Source organism: Larimichthys crocea, chromosome XVI (genome assembly GCF_000972845.2).
Source record: "Larimichthys crocea isolate SSNF chromosome XVI, L_crocea_2.0, whole genome shotgun sequence".
NCBI classification, from domain to species: Eukaryota; Metazoa; Chordata; class Actinopteri; family Sciaenidae; genus Larimichthys; species Larimichthys crocea.
The window spans coordinates 4,463,327-4,483,841 of record NC_040026.1 but is presented as its reverse complement, the minus strand read 5'-3'; the positions used below and the strand labels follow the sequence as shown (position 1 = coordinate 4,483,841).

Genomic DNA, 20,515 nt, shown 5'->3' with positions numbered 1-20,515 from the left:
GCTAATTTCTAAGTAACAATAACAAGTGATTACACATGAATGAAAACATAGTTATGAATATTATATTTCATGTTTGCCTTATTCTGAAAATAAAGTCCCCAAATGTCACACACCGCACCTTTAACTCTGACATTGATTTGCTGGACTTTGAGCTCCTGCGCTATTTTTTTTTTTTTACGTAAACAGTCCCGTTTATTATTTTTTTCATGCCCTAACGGTTCTTACGTACGGCCGTTGGAGAATACGTAACTAAACGTAACGCCACACTCCAACCGCTCGGTGGTGGTGGTTGAAGGGTTTTGTGCGGGTCATGGAGGAGGAAGGTAAATAAAAGAGCAGCGCTGATAAACACACAGCAGGCTGTTGGGTTTTTTTTTCAGACGTTTACCGGGAGTGGAGGTTTGACACTGCTCTGATAAAAGCGGACGGAGAGGACCACACCACCGGGAGAAGAGAGGCTGTCGGTTACGGCTCCAGCAGCTGCTGTCGGCGGTGAGATGAGCATCATGCTACCCGTCTGTTCATGCCTCTGCACCGGCCCTAACGTGGCTAGCACCGTTAGCTCACGCTTAGCCACACTCGCTATTGTTGAAAGGCTCTTTATTTGTTTACGTTTGTTTACGTTTATTTGTTGTTGAGTACACATTGAGATATACGTTACGTTTAATGTGAGCTAAGGTTGCTGTTTCTGGGGGGGCTGGACTGGAGCCTCAGTTAGCTTCGTGCAAAAACAAAAGCTATCAGTGTGCTGCTCAGTCTGGTTAACTGGTCTCTGACACATGACAGCAGCTTGACAGCTAATAAAACACGCGTGAGAGCTGGTAGTGAGTTGCTTTTACATGCACGGCATAATATCTTTTATGTGACCTTAGAATAATTGTCAATAAAAGTGGAATATGTGCTGAGGTGGATGCACCTTGTTGCACAGGTAATAGTGGTTTTGTATGTAACAGTTAAGTGAGCGAGTAAGTAGGTGTCACAGTGGCCTGTCTGTGATAGTGTGTGTATTAATATCTTTATCTAATCCTCTTACTTTGACCCTAATCATCATACACCAGCTGTGGCAATAAAATATTCTTAAATCTACCATCTAGAGACCATGAGAGAGCGATGTGGCAGCCCACCTGTGGAAGAGGCTCTCTTATGTTTTTAGGTGAATACTGCTGCTATAGTGGACCGCAGGAGTAGCAGGACAGGGATTTAAATTTCTATCCCTTTCTGCTCATTATGGAAATTGTCACCATTACATATCCCTCCAGGGGGGTTAGAGAAGTTGAGTAGGGCAGCATGTACAACAGTTTGTCAGCTGTTCATCCCTGGACCTGGATGTAGGTCAGTGAGATGAGCAGCAGGGTTTTCTCATGAACCACGTATAATTATTCTCAGTATTTGTACTTAGTGACGACATCGTCGTCATAAGGACTTTTCTTTGGTTATTAATTTACATTCGGAGAATCAGGCGAGTGATGTGATATGATATAGTGGTATATGTGTGCATTATAACCATGTTTGGATGTCAGTTTTTATAGTTTGATAGTTTATTTGTTTAGTGTATTACTTGGAAATAATACAAAACCCTTTATGGCATTTAACAAAATAAGCCCAAATGTTAGATCTTGTCTCAACAAATTTAATTTAATGTAATTTAAATTAGGAAATATTTAGTAAAAGAACAAGTTAACAAGATTAACAAGACTTCTGATAAATAATTATTTAAGTTCGTTAACCAGCCCTGTCTGTGATTTTGGTTTGTCTTTTTTCAGTTTAAATGCTGCAGTGTAGTTAAAAGCTAAAATCCTCTGAACTTACCAGACTAGCAGAGTGAAATATGCAGTGTGTGTGTGCCTGCCGGGCCATCATATCCACATTATTAATGGTTCATTCTCAGCCAGGAAATGACACGGAAAACAGCAGATGGAGCTTGAATTCGGTTACGTGACATGAGTCTATCTGTGCAGTGTGAATTTAACCTTGCTTGGCTTGTCTGCCTTTTGAAGGGGACAGCAACACTAGGGAATGTTTTTTTTTAATTTTTATTTAGGCGATGTTTATATATAACGATGTTTATAATACTACGCTTTACCTGCTAAGTGCTTATATTATTTTTTGGTGCTGAATTAAAAAAGTAAATGAATATTTAAAGTAGGTAAATGTCATCGGAAATCTTTGTATTTTGTTTTTTACTAAAACAAAACTTCAAGAAGCCTGATCTTCATCTTCATTTGGGTAATAAACACTACTTCTTTGTCTTTTTTAACTTGTCACACCGTTGAACGCTGTGCTTCAGTTTTTTTTCTCGAACACAGGGTCGAATGGTGTGCAATCATGCGAAAAACAAAAATCTGAGTGATGCATCTATCTATTCGTTCTCCTCTCAGTTCTCAGGTGGTCTGATTGGGTTTGCCTCATCCTTGTGTTGCCATGGCGATGCGGGAGTTGGTAGAGGCAGAATGTGGGGGAACCAATCCCCTCATGAAGTTGACCAGTCACATGACCAAGGAAGGGGGGGCATGGCGGCACCGCTCAACACCTACAGTCAGTTAATTTGCAGATATCCAAATAATAGTTCAAATAGCTGAATTTTTCAGCCAATCATTTCTTATGAATTGTAAATATTTGAGTCTTATCTGCTCGACACTAGTTGTGTTAACTAATTTGTCCCTGTTTTTTCTCAGATTCCCCCCACTGCTATAGAAATTGCAACTGAAGAAGAGGTCAGTGCTTATGTTCCTTTCTATGTTCAGCATTTTGTGTTGATTTAAATAATATTTAATAATAAGTTCAGGCATGTAGCTCTGTGTATACAGGGAGCATTTTTATATAATCTCTAAAAAAAAACTGGTAAAGAATCAGTTGTAGTAACTTGTTTTTATTTTTGCTCCAGCTGGTGAATGAGTTCCTTCAGGCACCACCACGTCCCCCACACACATTTGACATGGGTCAGCTGTTGGAGGAAATGCAGCAGATTGACCAGCAGAGCTACAGACAAGCTCCTCAGAGAGGTACACGTCATTATTATTATTATTATTATTATTTTTGTCATGTATTTTTGCATACCAGATTCAGACATTTTCTTTTGTGTTTTGTATGGCTTTGCTGAAGTCTGCACATCATTTAAAGCAGCACATATTTCTGTCGTAGCTCCAGATGTGGCAGCGTTGGCCCTCTCTGGTGACTGGGCGGCTGAGTTCGTCTCAGGTCCTGACACTGCATCCGCCCCGGGCCTCAGCGCTCTCGGTGATGCAGCAGATGCCGACTGGACGAGAGAATTCATCGCTGAGGCTGCAGGTAGCTTGAGTTTGTTATAGTCACTCTGTTTTGCTGTCCTGTATTTTGCCTCAAATGTGCACAATTTTTCTGTCACGTGTCATCGATTTTTACTAACGTGAAATTTGCCCTGGATAGATCCTTTTTTATTTTTGCATTGTATGTGATTTTTACATTGTGCCTACCTAATTTTTGCCTTTTTTTGGTCTGTGCTCCAGATCCTGGACGCTGGGCAGAAGAGTATCTGGAACAGTCGGAGGAGAAGTTGTGGCTGGGAGACCTGGGAGACAAGGAGAATGAATGGTTAGAGCAGGGAATGGGGGACCTGGATAGAAAGCGTTGAATGTACGCTGCTGAAATATGGCTTATATAAGTCCCTACTTCAGTCTCACTGCAATAAATGTGGAGCACAGGCAAGGCACTTGTTGGGGGATAGAGAATAGACACGGGTAGATAAAAGATAGAAGATTTGAATTAACCTTGATAATGTTCTTGACCTCTTAAGTGGATGCGTCTGTTGAAGCTCCATCAAAAGTGTCTGAATAGGAAGTGAAAACTGATGAACAAAGTATAGCCTTCAGCCTTAACTTGTTCCAGCCTACATATGCAAAATGAAATAGAAGTGTTCCTGATCTTATATCTCCTTACAGTATAATATTAATTTTTTCTTTTTTTGCTGTTAATCCGACAGGACAAAAGAATATCAACCAGGAGAGGAGCTGAGGCAGACCGCTAATGAGCTCGTCTCAAAGGTTGATGACCCGAAGTTACAAAACACAGAGGTGAGCAGTGACTCAGTGTGTCCCTGACAGCTGTTGCATCGTTATTATACCATGTGTCATTCTTTTTACATATCTATCATCATATCTTTTCTCCTTTTCTTTAACATTTTTGTAGAGTAGTTCCTTGGGAGCATATTGGTAATGTTGATGACTTAATTTTTATTGTGGTTACGACAAACTCGTTAGTTTGGAAAGAAAGTAGCAGTATGTTAGTATGAACCTGACCAATTAGTAATGGTAATGGTAAATCCTTTTCTGCTGTCATGTGTTTCGTTGTTGTGTAGTTCCTGCGATTCATTAGGCAGATTGGCGAGGGCAGTGTGACAGTGGAGAGCAGAACAGACAAACAGCTCACAGATAAGGCTCAGGCCGAGGAGGCTCAGAACTGGGCCTCCAACCTCAACCAGGTACGAGTCACTGCCCACTGAGGAGGGATGGTTGCAATTGGTAATACATTGGGAAAGCACATTGGTTCACTTTTGCACAGTATAGGCGATGCCTTGTGACTCATCACCCCAGTATCTGATGCAGAGTAACATTTTCCAAAAATGTAACCAAAAGCAGCCACTCCGCTCCCTGTAATATGAAGCTCAAGGCTGCACAGCGTTGCAGATGGAATTTGTTCTGCAAAGAGTCGACTCTGCTTCTCTTCTTATGCATTAAGTTTTTAATGTGTGCAGTGGTTAATCCCATCTTGTTTTTGAAGTGATTACTTTAAATTCATTCATTGCAGACAGAGAAAAGGCTGATGCCAGATTTTGTATTTTAACTAGATCGTCCCCTAAAAACTTAAAATACTATGGAAGCTCATTTCTGCCAAGGAAAAAAATATATAACAAAATTTACCTCTATGATATGTCAGAATTATGACATGATACACAATTATAAGATAATAAATTAAAATTTTAACTTACTAATTGAAAATTTTGAGATATTAAGTCCAAAGCTTCTACATTTAGTTATTCTTTTGGCCAATTATCTCATAATTTTGACTTGGTAACTCAAATGTTTTCATTAATGAATTCATTATGAACATTTTGAGATACTAAGACAAAATTTTGAGATACAAAATTTTGACTTTTATTTAATTTTTTATTTTTCTATCCTGGTGGAAATTGGCTTCCATACTATGCTGTGCATGTGTCGCTCTCGGTCTTGTTTTTGATGACTATCTATTTCACCATGGCTCCATTGTACTTTGCCCTCTAACATTGACATGTACTTTTCCCATTTTTTGACCTGCCTTTCGAACTCTTGGCTTGCCATTCCCTCAAATTAACAACCGCCATTCATCTACTCCTTCCACTTAAAATTACTCCTACTCCACCCAACTCTTCAAAAAACAAACAAAAAAAAAAAACCTCCTCACCAACCGCTCCCTCCTCCTCCTCAAAACATTGCGCCATTCCCCACCGCCAACCCCTCCTCGCCTCCTGCCATAGTTCCTGACGGAGACGGGGGGAGGGAGTCTTCCCTTGGAACCCGCAGAGAGGGATCAGAAGATTGAGAAAGTTAAAGCTAAACAAGCAGAGCAGTGGGCCAAGGTCGTCAGGCAGGTAGGACCTCTGTGGTCGTGGCAGCGATAGGTTTTTCAGTTTTAGTTGCAGTTACTGCTATATTTTAAGTTTTGCAGCTAGTGTTGTACTCCGTTTGGTCCTACACGTAAACCATATGATACATGCTGCATTTAATTATTTTGTTGCTGACTACTGCATTTTTGATCTAATTAAAAAAATCAGGAGTTAATTAGGAAGCAATGTAAGAAAGGAGTAGGAGACAATTTGCTTTTTCTGTGTTGTTTCTTCTTTCATCTTTTCCTTCTTCATCCACTTTCCTCTATAATTTTCCAGTTTTAATGTCCCCATCTTTGGCTCTAATAACAATTTTCATAGCAAGCACCTGCTGACTCAGGTCAACTGTCATTGTCATTGCTCTTCATTGCTATTCAGGTGTCAGTGGACTCAGCTGAGGCCTGGGTGGATGAGTTTGCCACAGCAGGACCAGATTTCCAAGAAGCTAAAGCTGCAGTCGAGGTGAGGGAAGAATAAATGAGCTAAAGCCAAAGTGCTGCATATTAATTGTGAGCAAAGTAAGTTGGATATTCATCCATTTGCTTCTGCTTATCTGGGGTTGGGTCGTAGTGGCAGCAGGTTTAGCAAGGATGCCGCTTTCCCCCAGCAACGCAGTCTAGTAGCTCCTCCTGAGGCATTCCCAGGCCAAATGGGCTATATAGTCCCTTCAGGGAGTTTGGGTCTGCCCCGGGTCTCCTACCAGTTCAACATACCTCTAAAGGAAGGCACCTAATCATATGCCGATCCTTGATCTCATTCTTTCGGTCACTACCCAAAGCTCATGACTATAGGTAAGTATTGGACTGTAGGTGGACTGAAAAACTTAATTTTCCCATCACTTGTAAAAAAGACTCAAAGATAGTTGCTGGGACCAGCAACTCACTCCCAACCTGAAGGGACTATTCCACTGTTTTCCAGCAGAGAACCATTTCCACTTAGAGGTGCTGATTCTCATGCCAGACGTGGAACATCACCCCGCTTCTACTGGACTTGCCTAAACTAATAGTTTAACAAGCCCTTGATAAAGGAACTTGATCCTATTTGAGAGAAAAAACAAACTGTCTGTCTTTTTTTTACTTAGTTATGTGACAAAATGCCATCAGTGCATTCTCATCAATCCATGGTGAAAGAAAAGGTCAAACATGTCTATTATAGAGTGTGATACATGATGTGAGGAGGCTGAAGTAATGGTGCGTATCTGTCATTTTGTCAGAGTGATGTGGATTTCTGGGAGAAGCTGCAGCAGGAGTGGGAGGAGATGGCAAAGAGGGACGCAGAGAGCCATCCCTGGCTGTCTGACTTCGATCAGCTACTCAGCACTTCTTATGACAAGGTAGCTGTCAAACCAGCTGAGAGCAGGCATCTGCTGAAATTGTTCATTTTTTGCGCATACAACTCTAAAATTACATGACAGGCACTGTGCTGCTGCATCTCATGTACCTGATCTATCTGCATGATGCTCTGAGCAGCCTGTATGTTTTCCTGATGCTTGTTCCAGGGCTATCAGTTTGAAGAGGACAACCCTTACTTATCCCACCCGGACCCTTTGTCAGAGGGAGTGAAGAGGATGGAGGCAGGCGACATCCCGGGTGCTGTACGGTTCTTTGAAAGTGCTGTACAGAGAGAACCAGACAACCAGCTGGTAAGCCTCTTCCAGCCTGTTTTTGCACGCCATTTTATTAATAAATGTAAAAACTGCCCCAAAAACTCACCTTACTTATAGTTTTACTTTATATGTGTTTCCCCACAAAAGGCAGTTGTACTGATGCTGTGCTTTGTGTACATCTCTTTTCATTAAATTGCAGGCTTGGCAATATTTGGGAACCTGTCAGGCAGAGAACGAACAAGAGTTTGCTGCCATCAGCGCCCTCCGCAGGTGGGAATCAAAATGGCAAAATATATGTACTGTATTTAGCAATAATTGGAGAGAACACGACAATCAGTGCATCAGAGTTTGCAATTACAGCTGCTCTGGAGGATCTTTTTATATTGTCACACCAGGAAATATGTGTTATGAATACACAATTGTTATGATGGTAGTTTTGTGTATTGGGATTAGTCCTGATTCATTTGTTAGAAGTTTAATAATGAGCTACACGTATGCAGGTAATTTTCTACTGACTCTTGAGTAAACAATGATAAAAATAGTTACATGAAAAGCACAATGACTCATTCATGGAAATACTTTCCATCCTTTCACCTTATCAGTGTGAGTGTACACAGCCTTCCAGCTCAGGTTTTTGTGCCTGTGTCATTTTCCACCCATGAATCAAGTGTTAGACACTTTCTGACATTTGCTGTCTCAAATAAGTGAGTCATTGTTTAACAACAAGATAATGTTCCCCCTTCCCATTGTCTCCTCTTTTTTCGTCAGATGTATAGAGCTAAAGAACGACAACCTGACTGCTCTGATGGCGCTGGCTGTCAGTTTCACTAACGAATCGCTGCACAGGCAGGCCTGTGAGACTCTTCGCGACTGGCTGAAACACAATCCAAAATACCATTCTGTGTGGGAGCAGAATGAACTCGAGCGCCAAAAGGAAGGTGCCAGAGACAGGAACAAGGATAGGGAGCGGTTCGGATCACTGCTACCAGAGTGAGTATCACACACGTGGGATCATGGAATGATTTAAAACAGAACTCACGGGTTGTAAAATAGTGTAATGTTTTCCGACTCTTTCTTTTTTCCTGCACAGATCTTTGTTCACTGATGTCCAGTCCCTGTTCCTGCATGCAGCCAACTCTGATCCCTCCCAGGTGGACCCACAGCTGCAGTGTGGTCTGGGAGTTCTCTTTAACCTCAGCGGGGAGTACGATAAGGCGGTGGACTGTTTCAGCGCCGCTCTCTCTGTCACACCACAGGTTAGAGTAGAAGTCAGAGCTAAGATCCTAACATCTGTCCTCACACTGCATGTTCTGTTTGTTTCGGGGCTCTCACTTTTTTTGTTTTGTCTCCCATCAGGACTACCTGCTGTGGAATAAGTTGGGTGCTACGCTCGCTAATGGTAGCCGCTCAGAGGAGGCCGTGGCTGCCTACAGGAGAGCTCTGGAACTGCAGCCCGGTTTTGTCCGCAGTCGCTACAACTTGGGAATCAGCTGCGTCAACCTAGGAGCACACAGGTGAAGGAGGGTTGGAGATGTGTATAAGCTTTAATTAAGGGATGTAATACCAGCAAATTATCTTTCTACTTGTCTGCTTGGATTGTGGATTCTTGCAGTATCTGGAGTAATATAGGAACCTTACGAACCCTGCTGCAATGTAATAGCTTTTATTTCCACTAGATGGCAACAGCACTTTTGTAAAATAAACTGAGTTTCCAGTTTATTTTGTACACCTAGCTAAAATCAATGCTACATAATACATATGTAAAACAGCTCTGAAATAAACCCTACCTTTTATTAAGGTTGTAATGTAAAGAGAGGTGATGATTTAACTTAATTTCAAAGGCTGCACTTTGTATCGTATCATATGAGCTGTGGTGTTTGTAATATTTTGTCCACCACATTTATATATCAGGGCAGGAAAAAAAAACAATAACAATTTGATTATTACATATTATATAGTATATTGTCAGAGTAATCATCGGTGAAACTCAAATAAATAGTGGTGTAGTGAGTGGCTCATCTTGCTTTCTTTCTCCTTCATCCTCAGAGAGGCAGTGGAGCACTTCCTTGAAGCTCTGTCTCTACAGCGCCAGGCCGCCGGGGACAGAGCGAGAGCTGTGAGGGGGCCTGGAGGTGCCGCAGCCACCATGATGTCTGACAACATCTGGTCCACCCTGCGCATGGCTCTAAGCATGATGGGAGAGAGCTCTCTGTATGCTGCTGCTGACCGTCGGGACTTGGACACATTGCTGGCTCACTTCTGCCAGAGAGAGGTGGAGGGTGGGACTGAATGAAGGCCGGCTGGGGGGAGGGGGGTTATTGAGTGTGAGTGTTTTTTGTTGGGAGGTAAATGTTTGGGTGACTTGAGTGAACAAGAGAGCGATCAGAGTGGTAACGGTTCCAGAGAAAAGTAGGAGGAAGACACTGTGAATTATCCAACATCCTAGAGACATCAACATCATGGTCATGTGCACTTAAATGACTTTTATTGAACATTACAGTATTAGTCTCTACCTGGAAGACGCAGCAAGCAGTAATACAGTCATGTCACTGCATTTTATGTTTTTGACGGTCCTCACATTTCCTCCTTCTGTGTCGATCTGGAGATCAATGAAATGTAACTTTGATTTGACGAAAAATGTAAATGATGAAGACTGAGTGAATCGGTTCTGTATTCAGTGTGTGGACATATGTTTATCATGACTCAATGCGCTCACAGTCTTTCTTAACAGAAGGTTGTAGGTTGAACTGTATACTCATTACGGTTACGGTTACGCAGATTAAAGGTACAATATTGCTGTAATGTTGAAAAGAGTACTACTTTTTATCAAAAGTGCTCCTGAGAGAAGGATTAGGCCGGTCCAGTGTACAAATACACTAATAAGAAGTTCTACAGCAGCTTGTTTCTTTTTATACTTTATTTAATTTTTTAGTAATCAATTATCAGCCAGGATGATGAACTGACAACCAGCGGGACTGTTACTGTTATGATTCGGTGTGTGTGTGTGTGTGTGTGTGTGTGTGTGTGTGTGTGTGTACAGTATGTGTGCGTGTGTGTTTGGGGTTGGGCAGGGGGTTATTAATCGTGCATCAGATGACGAGATCATATAATTGTAATATCATTGAGAATGATTTCTCTGGGCTCCTTCCTCTCTTTCTCTTTTTTCATATTGCTCTTGTAAAACAATTTGCTTCATTGTAAAATAATGCTAAATGCCATATTGTGTATTGTAACATAATTGTTGCACTATAATTGTTTTCAGGTTAGTTAAATCCTGACTGCAATGTTTAATATAATATTCAGCAATAAAGCTTTGATTCCAAACATCTGTTGGTGATTTTTGTTTTCTGATTTAGTGAACAAAATGACTTGGCTCCGGTGGTTTGGAGAGCTGAACAGAGACTTGCTTAACAAATCTGATAACAAATAACAGATGGTGGTATGAATTTCTCTCGCACTAAGAATATAAATCAAGTATTTTGTAGAATAGGCTTAATTAAACTGTTTGAATTTGCTCTTTTTAGTTTACATGGGGATTTAGACTGGATAAGATAGACTTAAATGATTACACACTGGGGAAATTCACTTGTCACAGTCATAAATAGTAGTCATAAATAAGAAATCTCTAGAAAAAGTCATGCTGGTGTTAAAGAGTCTGACAGCTGTTGGAATGAAGGACCTGTCATCATTGGTGGACCTAAAGTGTGCTGAATGACAACTCGTTGCTCAAACAAGCTACCTGTAACAGCACAAACCATTATGCATAACTTTAAGCCTTAATATGATTTGAATCGATGAGTTACAAAGAAAAATCTGACTCAATACAGTTGTCATGAGCAAGGAAATGAACTAAACCCGTTTGCTGTACCAGGCTGTAAACATGTTTGTTTCTGCTGTGAAGTTGGACATTTTATTAATGGAGCTTATGGAGGTTGAAATGTTCTGTCTCAAGTGGACGTTTGAGGAACTTTACTACTCTAGTTCCTGCTGCTGCTGTCTGTGTGGGTTGGACATCCTAAAAATTTAAATGATCGCAAAATGTTAAATAAATTTAGGAAGTACAAAACAAATGCATTATGAGATAAAATGATAGATAGGTAAACAGATAACAAAAATTAAACTTAAACGCCTTTCCAAAAAAGCGTTTACAGTAGAATTATTGAAAAACAATTTAGGTAACTTTACCTTTATCAATACATATTTTTCATTCATTTGTATTGCTTTTTGAACGTTTGAATTTTTTATTATACGGTAACTATAACTGTGCAGTAAATGTCTAATTAGTCCATATTTCTGTCATGATCTGTTACAAAGTCAACTTTTTCCACAAATAATATATAAATTCATGGTATATTCTTGTACTATGTTCTCCATGATGTCCTTAAATAGTATCACTTTACTGAATCTTATATGTTCTTTAGGCAGTTTGGTCATGGAGACACGTGTTTCAACGTTATAACATTTCATATTTCACGTGATAAAAAACAACGCATGCATTTTCTGCAACTTTCAAATGCGTTATCAGCAACAGGACGCCACGCCCATATCTGGATCACCGTGCTCTAAGCCAATCAGCGGCAAGGAGCCGGAGAGGACGCGAACGCTGATTGGTTCATTCAAAAATAACACGCATGCAGCCGCACCATTTAAATGTTTTAAAAGTCGTCCGTGTCCCCTGTTTATCCCGAGTGTGAATTAGTGAAAAGAGAGATCAGCAGCACGTTTGAACAACTCGTCTCGTTTAAGGTAAGCCAGGTAATATATTTAAAACCGGAGCTCGTGTTAAGTTAACGTAGCCTGCACGCTCAAACTCGTTGCGGTTTAACGGTTACAAACAGAACGTTTCGTCTTCACGTGTTTTTTTTATGAATGAAACCGAGAAACTGAAGCTAAGTGGCTAAAGCTAAGCTAGCTTGTTGTTTACTCTAACGTACAGGTCGTTTTTAAACATTACGCAGACGTAGTAATATGTGAACACACTTGAAAACATGTTGTCATCATCATCATGTATGAATATTAATTTTAACGTGTACCTTTGTGTCATATTATACAAGTTAAGTTGGATAATTTCACGCCCAAGGCGCCACAGTGTTTTGTTTTAACTTGGTTATGTTACTGTCTGTAACACTGCATGGGATAGTAACTCTATGGAAGTTTATAACCATATAAAAATGTGCATTTATTTACAAATTACATAAAATCCTTAGATAATATCTCTTTTTTTTTTTATTCTTGTATTATATTTATTTTATTTATTTATTTTTGGTTTGCGAGGTTTGTTTGTCATGTTTTCTGTTGCATTGTTGTTATTTGTCTGTGATAGAAATTGACCTGTGTGCCAGTTCAGGTTAAATAAGCATCATGGGATCCAGTGAGAGCAAGATATGTGCACCAATAAAACCAGAACCAGCCATCAAAAACGTCAGAGTCAATCATCTCGTTGATCCACGCTCGCCTTCAACGGGAATCGATCGTACGCCCATTCAGGTAGGTTACCTGGCAGACCGGACATACTGTTAACTGGGTGAAGGGTTTCAAAACATGTTTACCGTTTCATTTTTTTTTTTCCCCTAGGTTGGTGGGCTTGGACTCAAAGCTGTTGTTGAGTGTCCACTGGCATTCACGGATCCTCGCTCACCTACTGTCGGCATTTCCCGCACCCCTGCCAGAGAAGTCATGAGAGGTAACGATTTGGTTAAAGATGAACTTTTAGCTTGGTTTTTCTTACCTGCACAATGCCCTGTAACATGTTGTACTCTTATTTACCGCTACAGCAACAGTTGGATCCTTTGCTCGGCGCCTGGGCATGCTTTTCCACAATGAGATTGAAGGCAAAGCCCCCGAAGCTCCTCAGAAACACTTGAGTGATGCCGTGGAGGAGGAATTTAAGGGCGAAGAGCTGGCTTCCACTGAGCCCCTCCTGACTCCTCAGCCCTACCGCAACTTCGGCTCCCTGGCTGAACTCTCTAACCTTCTCGACACTCCTGTGCTGCCCCCTCTCCAAAATATGGGCAGTTCGAGCCCCTTTGTGTTCCTTGATGAGCCCCAAGTGCAGGTGGAGGTAGAAACTGAGGCTGAAATTAGCCTGGAGGAGGCGGAAGAAGCAAAAGAGTCACCTCTTCACAAGAGATTGAGCATGAGCCTGATAACTTGCCATGAGGGCGCAACCTCATCCCAGATCTTTGCTGAGGTGCACCGTGACAGTACTTCATCTCCAGTGCCTGGTGTGGGAGTGGAACCACTTGGAGATTGTGTGGATCATTCTTATGCTCTTCCGTCTATCACAGTTGAACCAGAGTCTCCTGCTGAGCCTCTATCCACTGATCCAGGTGATTCCCCAGCTCAGTTGTCCCCCTGCACTGACTCAGATGAAGCGCCATCTTCTGAGGAAACAAAAGACAATGTTAAAGAATCATCTTTGCCTTCTGCACTTGCTTCATCAGAGCCACCCACTGTCCCTAGCCCAGAGCAGCCACAGGCTGCCCCCGGCATCCGCTGCCCCACCTTCGACCCCAAGAGCCCCAGTCAGGTGGTGTTCAAGCCGCAGTGGTTGGGAAAAGGTTTTGGCGCCACTGGGCTAAGAGCAAGAGGAGTGCAGGGGCACGTTGGAAAAGGAGGCTCCTCTCCTCTCGCTGTCCGCGTGGCTGTAAAGAATGCAACCAATGAAAACAAGGGACTGTCTGGAAAGCGGAAGCAGAAAGGTTTGTGGAAAGTTTGTGGCTTCTCGTATCTGATTACAAGATGTTGTTACTTCATGTTTGTTTTTCTTTTCAAGGTACTACTGAGGGCCGCTCCCCACTGCAGATCCTTAAGACCAACTCACCCAGGGACCAGCTTTCTCAGGTACTGTGTACAAACATACACACATACATGCTCCTTGTTTATTGAAACTTAATGACCATATATTGAGGGGTTTTTTTTAAGGTGATATTGGCTTATTTATTTGTTCAAAATCAACTGTTAAGTTAATGTGTCCTCCCCACTTTGCAGACAAAGCTGAAGGTCTCCACCCCAGATAAGCAGAGGCTAGGACAGATGGATCGCAGAGTGCTGGCAGTGTCTCTGGATAAGGAGAATAGATGATTCACCGCTGTAATGTGTACATAATTCATCTCACCACTTATCTCTTAAAACAAGCTTTTATGTGTACAGCTTTCTTAAAATGATGATTTTCCGCCCCGTGTATATTACTTTGTGCTTTGAGCTGTTTTCTATCCTGTATTGTCCTCTTGTAAATATAAATAAAATTATTTGCATGTACTACAGGTTTAAATCTTTGTATTGCTTTGTAGGCTAGTTTATCTATTGTTTCTCTTGTGCTCATGTTTTTTTTCTGACATACTTTTTTAATAACTTGTCATTAACACTTAAATTGTGTTTTTTTTAAGTCTTCTGCTCAAACAGAATTTAAAAACTCAACACTAAGTATTTGTTCATTTAAAAAATGTTGATCATTTGAATCATAGTTTTGACACCATCTTCTTCCTCATTTTTAGTTTTTATTTCCTAATTTTGTAGTGAAGTTTCAATAATAAAACACTAGGGGGAGCCTGTTAATAGGCATGACATAACATTTAAAGTTGCACCGTAAAAGGTGCCACGTTGGTATGCCTTTATCCAAGCATGCAATGTTCCGTCATTAAGTGAAAGTACTGTAAATTTCTTTGTTTCATGCACAGATACCATTTAAAAATGGTGCTTTAATACTCCATACCAGTGGGATTTAATTCTGAACATGTAAGATTATAATTGAAGTCAGACAACACTACAGGCTTAAAGCAGAATCCCATGTTTATTAGACAGTCTTTAAGAAAGGTAGTATTGCTGTATTTTGAACATTGTATGTATCCAGTATTGGAAAAGAGTCAGAACTCAGAGGTCCTTTTTTTCTGTATGTACACAAACTGTCCTTCAAGTTTATCTTGTACCACCGCAGAGGAAAAGGAAAGCAGTCATATACAGATTCAGAAGTATTGCTCATATATGCACAATAGACTTTATCTCATCCACTCATACAAAAAGTCCTCCTGTCCTGAGACAAATAGGTCATCTATCTTTTTTTTTTTTTTTGTAAGTGCTTAGTGAACCATTTCATTATCCCATCTGTCAGTTCAACAGTTTACCCAAAGCACTTTTTAGGTCTAGCTACTGGCGTTGAAGGGTTATAGGGCAAATGATGAGACCCCAAATCCTATTGTCCATCAATCACATAAAAAAAACAACTCAAATACTAATGTAGACGTCTGCGAACTAACTCGATTTTAGTTAAAATTAGAAAATAAAAAGAAAGTAAATGTAAGCATTAGGGAATCTACCAAAACTAAGAACAAACGACAGTCTCAAACAAAAACGCAAATTCTCATATTACTCATATGACATAACTTGTGCTTTGATATAAAACACAACATATTAGTATAGCTAGTGTGAACCTACACAGGCTGTAACTTGACACATTCTCATTTCTATCTTATCCAGTGTGCTACCATTTCCATTTGGCAACTGTTCTCATTGGGTGATCTCTGAATTGCTGCGATTAAATGTGCATATGTTATCGATTTGAACCGCAATATAATAATCTATTAAGAGGAATGATCTTTTCGGAGACTCCCACCCCTTTGTCCCACCCCAAATTCCCCCATAATGTGAGAAGAAAGATGAGAGCATGATGTGGCAGAGAGAGGAGAAATTCTTCACATTACAACCCCTCTCTGACATTAGATAGGACTTGGCACAATTATAATACCCTCTTCTCGTCCCTCATCCCTCCCTCAAACTCCAATTTCTTTTCTTTTTTTAAATCTTCTTCACTTTCTCCCAGATAGATGTTAACTGCTCTCTTTCTGCTTGCTGGTGAGGAACAGGCTCAGTTCCATATCTTGAGGAAGCTATCCCAGGATCCTGTGCAACAGGCCATGCCGTCTGCAGACACTCCGATACAGCTCACCCTGTTGTCGTGACCAGCCAGCACCCCTGGACCACAGCACAGAAGAAAAAACAATGTCAGTTGAGCAAAATACCATTAAAAATGCAACTGAAATCACTCAAATGCAATACTCTCCATCCAATAACAGGCACTGGAAATTTTAAGTGCTTTAAAACCAACTTTACTGTCCACATTTTCCACCTGTACTCACCCACTCTCTCAGCTTTAAGCGCATCCCAGATGTTGACGTTGAAATCGTCGTAACCAGCCAGTAACAGGCGTCCAGAAAAGGACGGAGCCAGTGAGGTCACCCCGCACATGATGCCGGAGTCCTGGTAGGTGATGAGCTCCTGGTCGGCTCGCAGGTCGTAAAGCTTACAGGTGGCATCATCGGACCCTGTTATCACTGCGTTACCATTGGGGAAGAACTGGAAGAAAGAAGAGTGATTAGAAACTCGGCCTCTTTGAGTAAAAACAAAAGGTCAGAGCTCTGATACAGAAGTGATCCTCACCCCAATCGCATTGATGTCACTCTCATGGCCTCCAAAGGTCTGTCTGCATTGGCCCTCCCTGATGTCCCACAGCTTGGCCGTGAAGTCACAGGCCCCTGAGATGAAAAAGTTGAAGTCTGGGGAGACGGCCAGGGACATGCAGTCTCCCTGGTGTCCTGCAAAGATGGTCTTTTGGGTCCCTGTCTCAATGTCCCATAGTACACTAGAAGGAGATGGACCAAAGAACAATATTTATCTTCACTTTAAGGAAGTTGCAACATGCTTTTTAGTTCAGTTAATCATACTGTATTCTTACCAAGTGCAGTCTCCAGAGCTGGTGATGATCTCACTGTCACTGAGGAAACGACAGCAGGAGAGGTAACCTAGGCAACCCAAGAAATACAATATGAGGAACCTCAAGACACAACATAAGCGAATAAAAGGAAATCCATCTCTATTGAGTCCAAAGTAAGAGCGTCTGGGACTTAATTTTCAAGCTGTCAACCTACCTGTGTGTGCCGCCAGCTCACGCATGACCTTGACGTTCCCGTCCTTGCCCTTGAGGTTGTAGATGGAGCACATGTTGTCCAGACCGCCACAAGCCACTAGGTTCCCTGAAGGTGCATAGGCACAAGTCATCACCCATGATGACTTGAGAGGGATGGCATTCACCTGGGGACATGTAGAAGGCAGGTGAAACTCCTGTCCTCAACCACTGAAACTAAACATGAATTACACACACTTAAAGTCCCAGAAAACGAAATATTTCGGTCCATCATGAACACACTATTTTCTGCCAATGTTAGAAACATTTTGGTGATGTAACATTAGAGATTTGTGGGTTTTTTTCTTTGTGGGTGGGGCTCAGTTAGAAAAAGGTCACACTTCTGTGCACCTATGAGGATTTAGCAACACCTGAATCTGAATCTAATGACAGTTGGTGGGACATTTGGTCACATTTAATCAATTGAATCTGATCAACCCACACAGTGCTGAAGAGGCAGATTGGTGTAGTTTTGAGTGCTGAACTCATTAAATTTAAATATGTCTTTCAAAAGAGTGCCAGTGTAGGCACCTGGCTGTATAGTTACACATTGCAACTCCTTGCCTCCTTCTTAGCATGGTCAAACTTCTGTGGAAGGTGCAAAAAACCTGAGCCAGTGTTTAGTTTGTCTGTTCTGTGCTACTGTAGAAACATGGCATGGCAAACATGACTCCATGGACAGGACCTGCTGTGTAAATATATAAGGATCATTCTAAGCGGAGAAAAACATAACTATTCTTATTTTCAGGTGATTATACACTGATGAAAGCACAGTTATGAGTGCTATGTTGCCATTTCTGCGTCATCCTGTAAATAAAGCACTTTAAATCGGACACACTGGACCTTTGAACTATAATTGTTACTTCCATAGTCACAACTTAGTCACTACATTAATATTTGATGATGAAAGTTTTCTGGGGCTTTAAGAAGTGACCTTACATGTGTATTTATGTGCGTCTGAGTACACAGAAAGGTTTTGTGGTCACTGTTGTGGTCAACAGTCGCCCCTATACTACTATAACTGTAATCATGACAAACTTTCCTTTGCTCTTTCCTACCTTGTTGGTTGTAATGCTGTCCCACACTATGAGTTTTCCATCTTGTGAGGCACTGACACACAGCTTGTTGCTGTAATAATGATTGACAGTAATTAAAAAAACAAAGAATGAGACAGAAAGAAGGAGAGGCTGTGTCAGCTGAACAATAAACATCAGGCGTAAGCCATGTTCCTATCAATTCACCCAGTTAAAAGTGTACTTCACAAATTGAATTTACCAATCAGAGTTCCTTCTTGCATTCATTAACTCACTCTAATTTTGTTCTTAATTTAATATAAACCTATTATATCTTGGCTGTGAAATAAAACAGCAGATGCTCTTTCAATTTGTGTAAAATATGCTGTGTATTTACTTGGCATCAGCACCCCAGTGCATAGCGTAGATCTTGGCAAGGTGACCCCTTAGTGTTTTCCTGGTCTTCATCTGGACACGGCCCACCACAGTGATCGAAGCTACTGCTTCTTGCAGTGTGGTGTCCTGCACTGCCTTACGAGCTGCCTGAGGAGCAGACACAAACACAGGTAGTAGTATATAATATACCGTAGTATATGAATAGTATACATATATAATGATGATAATAAACACTGCAGGAAACTACTTTTTTCTTAATTACTTAAAGGTGATATGGATGGGCCTACTGACAGTGATCTGGTCTTTGAGACTGTCTGCCTCCTTTCGCAATTCCTCGATTTCACCCATGGTGATGGTTGTTAGGCACTGTCACCAATGGAGACAGGGATAGATGGCAGGAAAGCTGATAATCCTGAAATGAAGAAGAAGAACAACAACAAGAGGGAGAAGTCAAGAGACAACAAAACAGAATTTTGAAGACATCATTCAAGAAAATAGCCATACAAATACATAACGCTTGACTTTTCCCTGCGCTTACCTGAATGTTTCTAATCCTCTCTATCTCCCGTCTCCAAATAAGTGCTATTTTGCAAGTCAAAATGGCCCCCATCTACTTTGCAAACTTTCATAAACACGCAGGAGCACACACAGAAACCCGCAGAACACACCTACACACATATTTGGGTACGTGTGCACAAACACACACACACGTAGATTGGATGAATATTCAGGCCAACATTAACAGAGAAAGTGTTTGCTCTTCAGATGATGTGACACTTGTTAGAGCACACAATCCTCACCCTGAATGTACACACAAACCAGTATGTCCTGTAATAATGTCATCAGTCTATCAGCTCTCACTCCTGAACAAATTCACAACACTAACAGGTGGTTTGTGCCATTTAACACTCCAGTGAGCTCCCACCTAATGTTTTATGGCTATTGAATTTGGTAATGTCATGATTAAAAGAGCAATGTTTAGCAATAACCCAATCACCTAATGGACAAAGTCATACAGTGTGACAAATGTAATCAAGGCACAAGTTAAAAGGCGGAGTCACGGACACAGAGTAGTTCAAAGAGACACGACACATGACGATAACTTCAGTAACTAACTTAATCAATAACACTCTGCTCCCTTCTGCTCTACACATGCAGATACTACAGATGACCTTTTCCCCGTTGTGCAGTCACAACGCTATTTCCTTTATCTTACCTTGAAAGGTGATATGAAGGAATTCTTGCGTTGATCTTATCGCATGTGTCCCTGCAGCAATCTCTCTCTCGCTTTCACTATTTGAATGAGTGTCCCTGTCAAAACACCTGACCAAGTGGATTTGCCTCTAATTTGTTTGACGTGAAAGGAGAGAAAGGGAGTGAAGGAGGGAGTGACTCTGTAAAAGAACAAGATTTGCTTTAATTGTTCGCCACTAGGTTCTGTCTTTTATCCATCTGAAATGCTTAAAAATGAATTGAAGATGTTTTAAAATGAAATTAGAGTGCTGATTTATGGCCTTTATAGTAGTGCAGTGCTCCAAGCACCTCAGAAGCAACAGTATGGGTCCCCTGCCTTAAACTACTGATGGCTACATTGTCCCTGAAGTTGGTAACAGGGGATTTTAGGCCTTTGTTCCAGATGGGAAATTGCTTTGATAATGAGTGTTGTAATGAATGCTTGAGTGTTTTAGTCATGCTATTACCCTTTTGCCATTCTGTTCCTGGGACCCTGCCATTGTTCCATGTGATTAAATGACTGCTAGGGGGTTGCTGGATGGTGAAGTGCATTAACACAGCTAGAGAGAAGAGGGAGGGAGGGAGGGGAGAGAGGGGAGGAAGGGAGGGAGGGTGGTGGGTAAGAGGCGAGGCAGGAGAGTGAGTTTTAAATCCTACTGGCTGAGATTTTAAGGGAAGCCTTTTGAATC

At 41.2% G+C, this 20,515-nt stretch overlaps 3 protein-coding genes across 10 annotated transcripts; 2 read left to right on the top strand and 1 right to left on the bottom strand.

The window, feature by feature from the left end:
* The first annotated feature begins 233 nt into the window (after positions 1–233).
* pex5 (peroxisomal biogenesis factor 5) lies at positions 234–9,666 on the top strand. 4 transcript variants are annotated; one of them, XM_019261249.2, is made up of 17 exons: positions 234–492; positions 2,379–2,535; positions 2,676–2,714; positions 2,885–3,002; positions 3,142–3,288; positions 3,486–3,570; positions 3,959–4,049; positions 4,334–4,456; positions 5,492–5,605; positions 5,999–6,082; positions 6,834–6,953; positions 7,119–7,262; positions 7,426–7,496; positions 7,995–8,216; positions 8,317–8,482; positions 8,583–8,740; positions 9,273–9,666. In XM_019261249.2, the coding sequence occupies exons 2-17, from the start codon at positions 2,422–2,424 to the stop codon at positions 9,517–9,519; spliced, it is 2,043 nt and encodes a 680-aa protein (XP_019116794.2). In that variant the 5' UTR covers positions 234–492; positions 2,379–2,421; the 3' UTR covers positions 9,520–9,666. The 4 variants fall into 4 exon arrangements, with proteins under 4 accessions (XP_019116794.2, XP_010746086.3, XP_010746087.3 ...); XM_027289722.1 differs by having other exon boundaries at positions 243–323; XM_010747784.3 differs by lacking the exon at positions 5,492–5,605 and having other exon boundaries at positions 236–492.
* Positions 9,667–11,839: 2,173 nt separating this feature from the next.
* On the top strand, positions 11,840–14,486 carry cdca3 (cell division cycle associated 3). Of its 4 annotated transcripts, XM_019261268.2 has the most exons (7): positions 11,840–11,972; positions 12,569–12,713; positions 12,801–12,909; positions 13,001–13,555; positions 13,670–13,927; positions 14,002–14,069; positions 14,217–14,486. In XM_019261268.2, the coding sequence occupies exons 2-7, from the start codon at positions 12,588–12,590 to the stop codon at positions 14,307–14,309; spliced, it is 1,209 nt and encodes a 402-aa protein (XP_019116813.2). In that variant the 5' UTR covers positions 11,840–11,972; positions 12,569–12,587; the 3' UTR covers positions 14,310–14,486. The 4 variants fall into 4 exon arrangements, with proteins under 4 accessions (XP_019116813.2, XP_019116810.2, XP_019116811.2 ...); XM_019261265.2 differs by having other exon boundaries at positions 13,001–13,927; XM_019261266.2 differs by having other exon boundaries at positions 11,842–11,972; positions 12,550–12,713; positions 13,001–13,927.
* A 513-nt stretch (positions 14,487–14,999) lies between these two features.
* gnb3a (guanine nucleotide binding protein (G protein), beta polypeptide 3a) lies at positions 15,000–19,962 on the bottom strand. Of its 2 annotated transcripts, none has more exons than XM_010735001.3 (9): positions 19,810–19,962; positions 18,885–19,005; positions 18,595–18,740; positions 18,243–18,312; positions 17,150–17,312; positions 16,957–17,023; positions 16,662–16,863; positions 16,361–16,577; positions 15,000–16,196 (listed from the first exon to the last, which is right to left on the bottom strand). In XM_010735001.3, the coding sequence occupies exons 2-9, from the start codon at positions 18,939–18,941 to the stop codon at positions 16,090–16,092; spliced, it is 1,029 nt and encodes a 342-aa protein (XP_010733303.1). In that variant the 5' UTR covers positions 18,942–19,005; positions 19,810–19,962; the 3' UTR covers positions 15,000–16,089. The 2 variants fall into 2 exon arrangements, with proteins under 2 accessions (XP_010733303.1, XP_010733304.1); XM_010735002.3 differs by lacking the exon at positions 19,810–19,962 and adding an exon at positions 19,132–19,243.
* Positions 19,963–20,515: the final 553 nt, after the last annotated feature.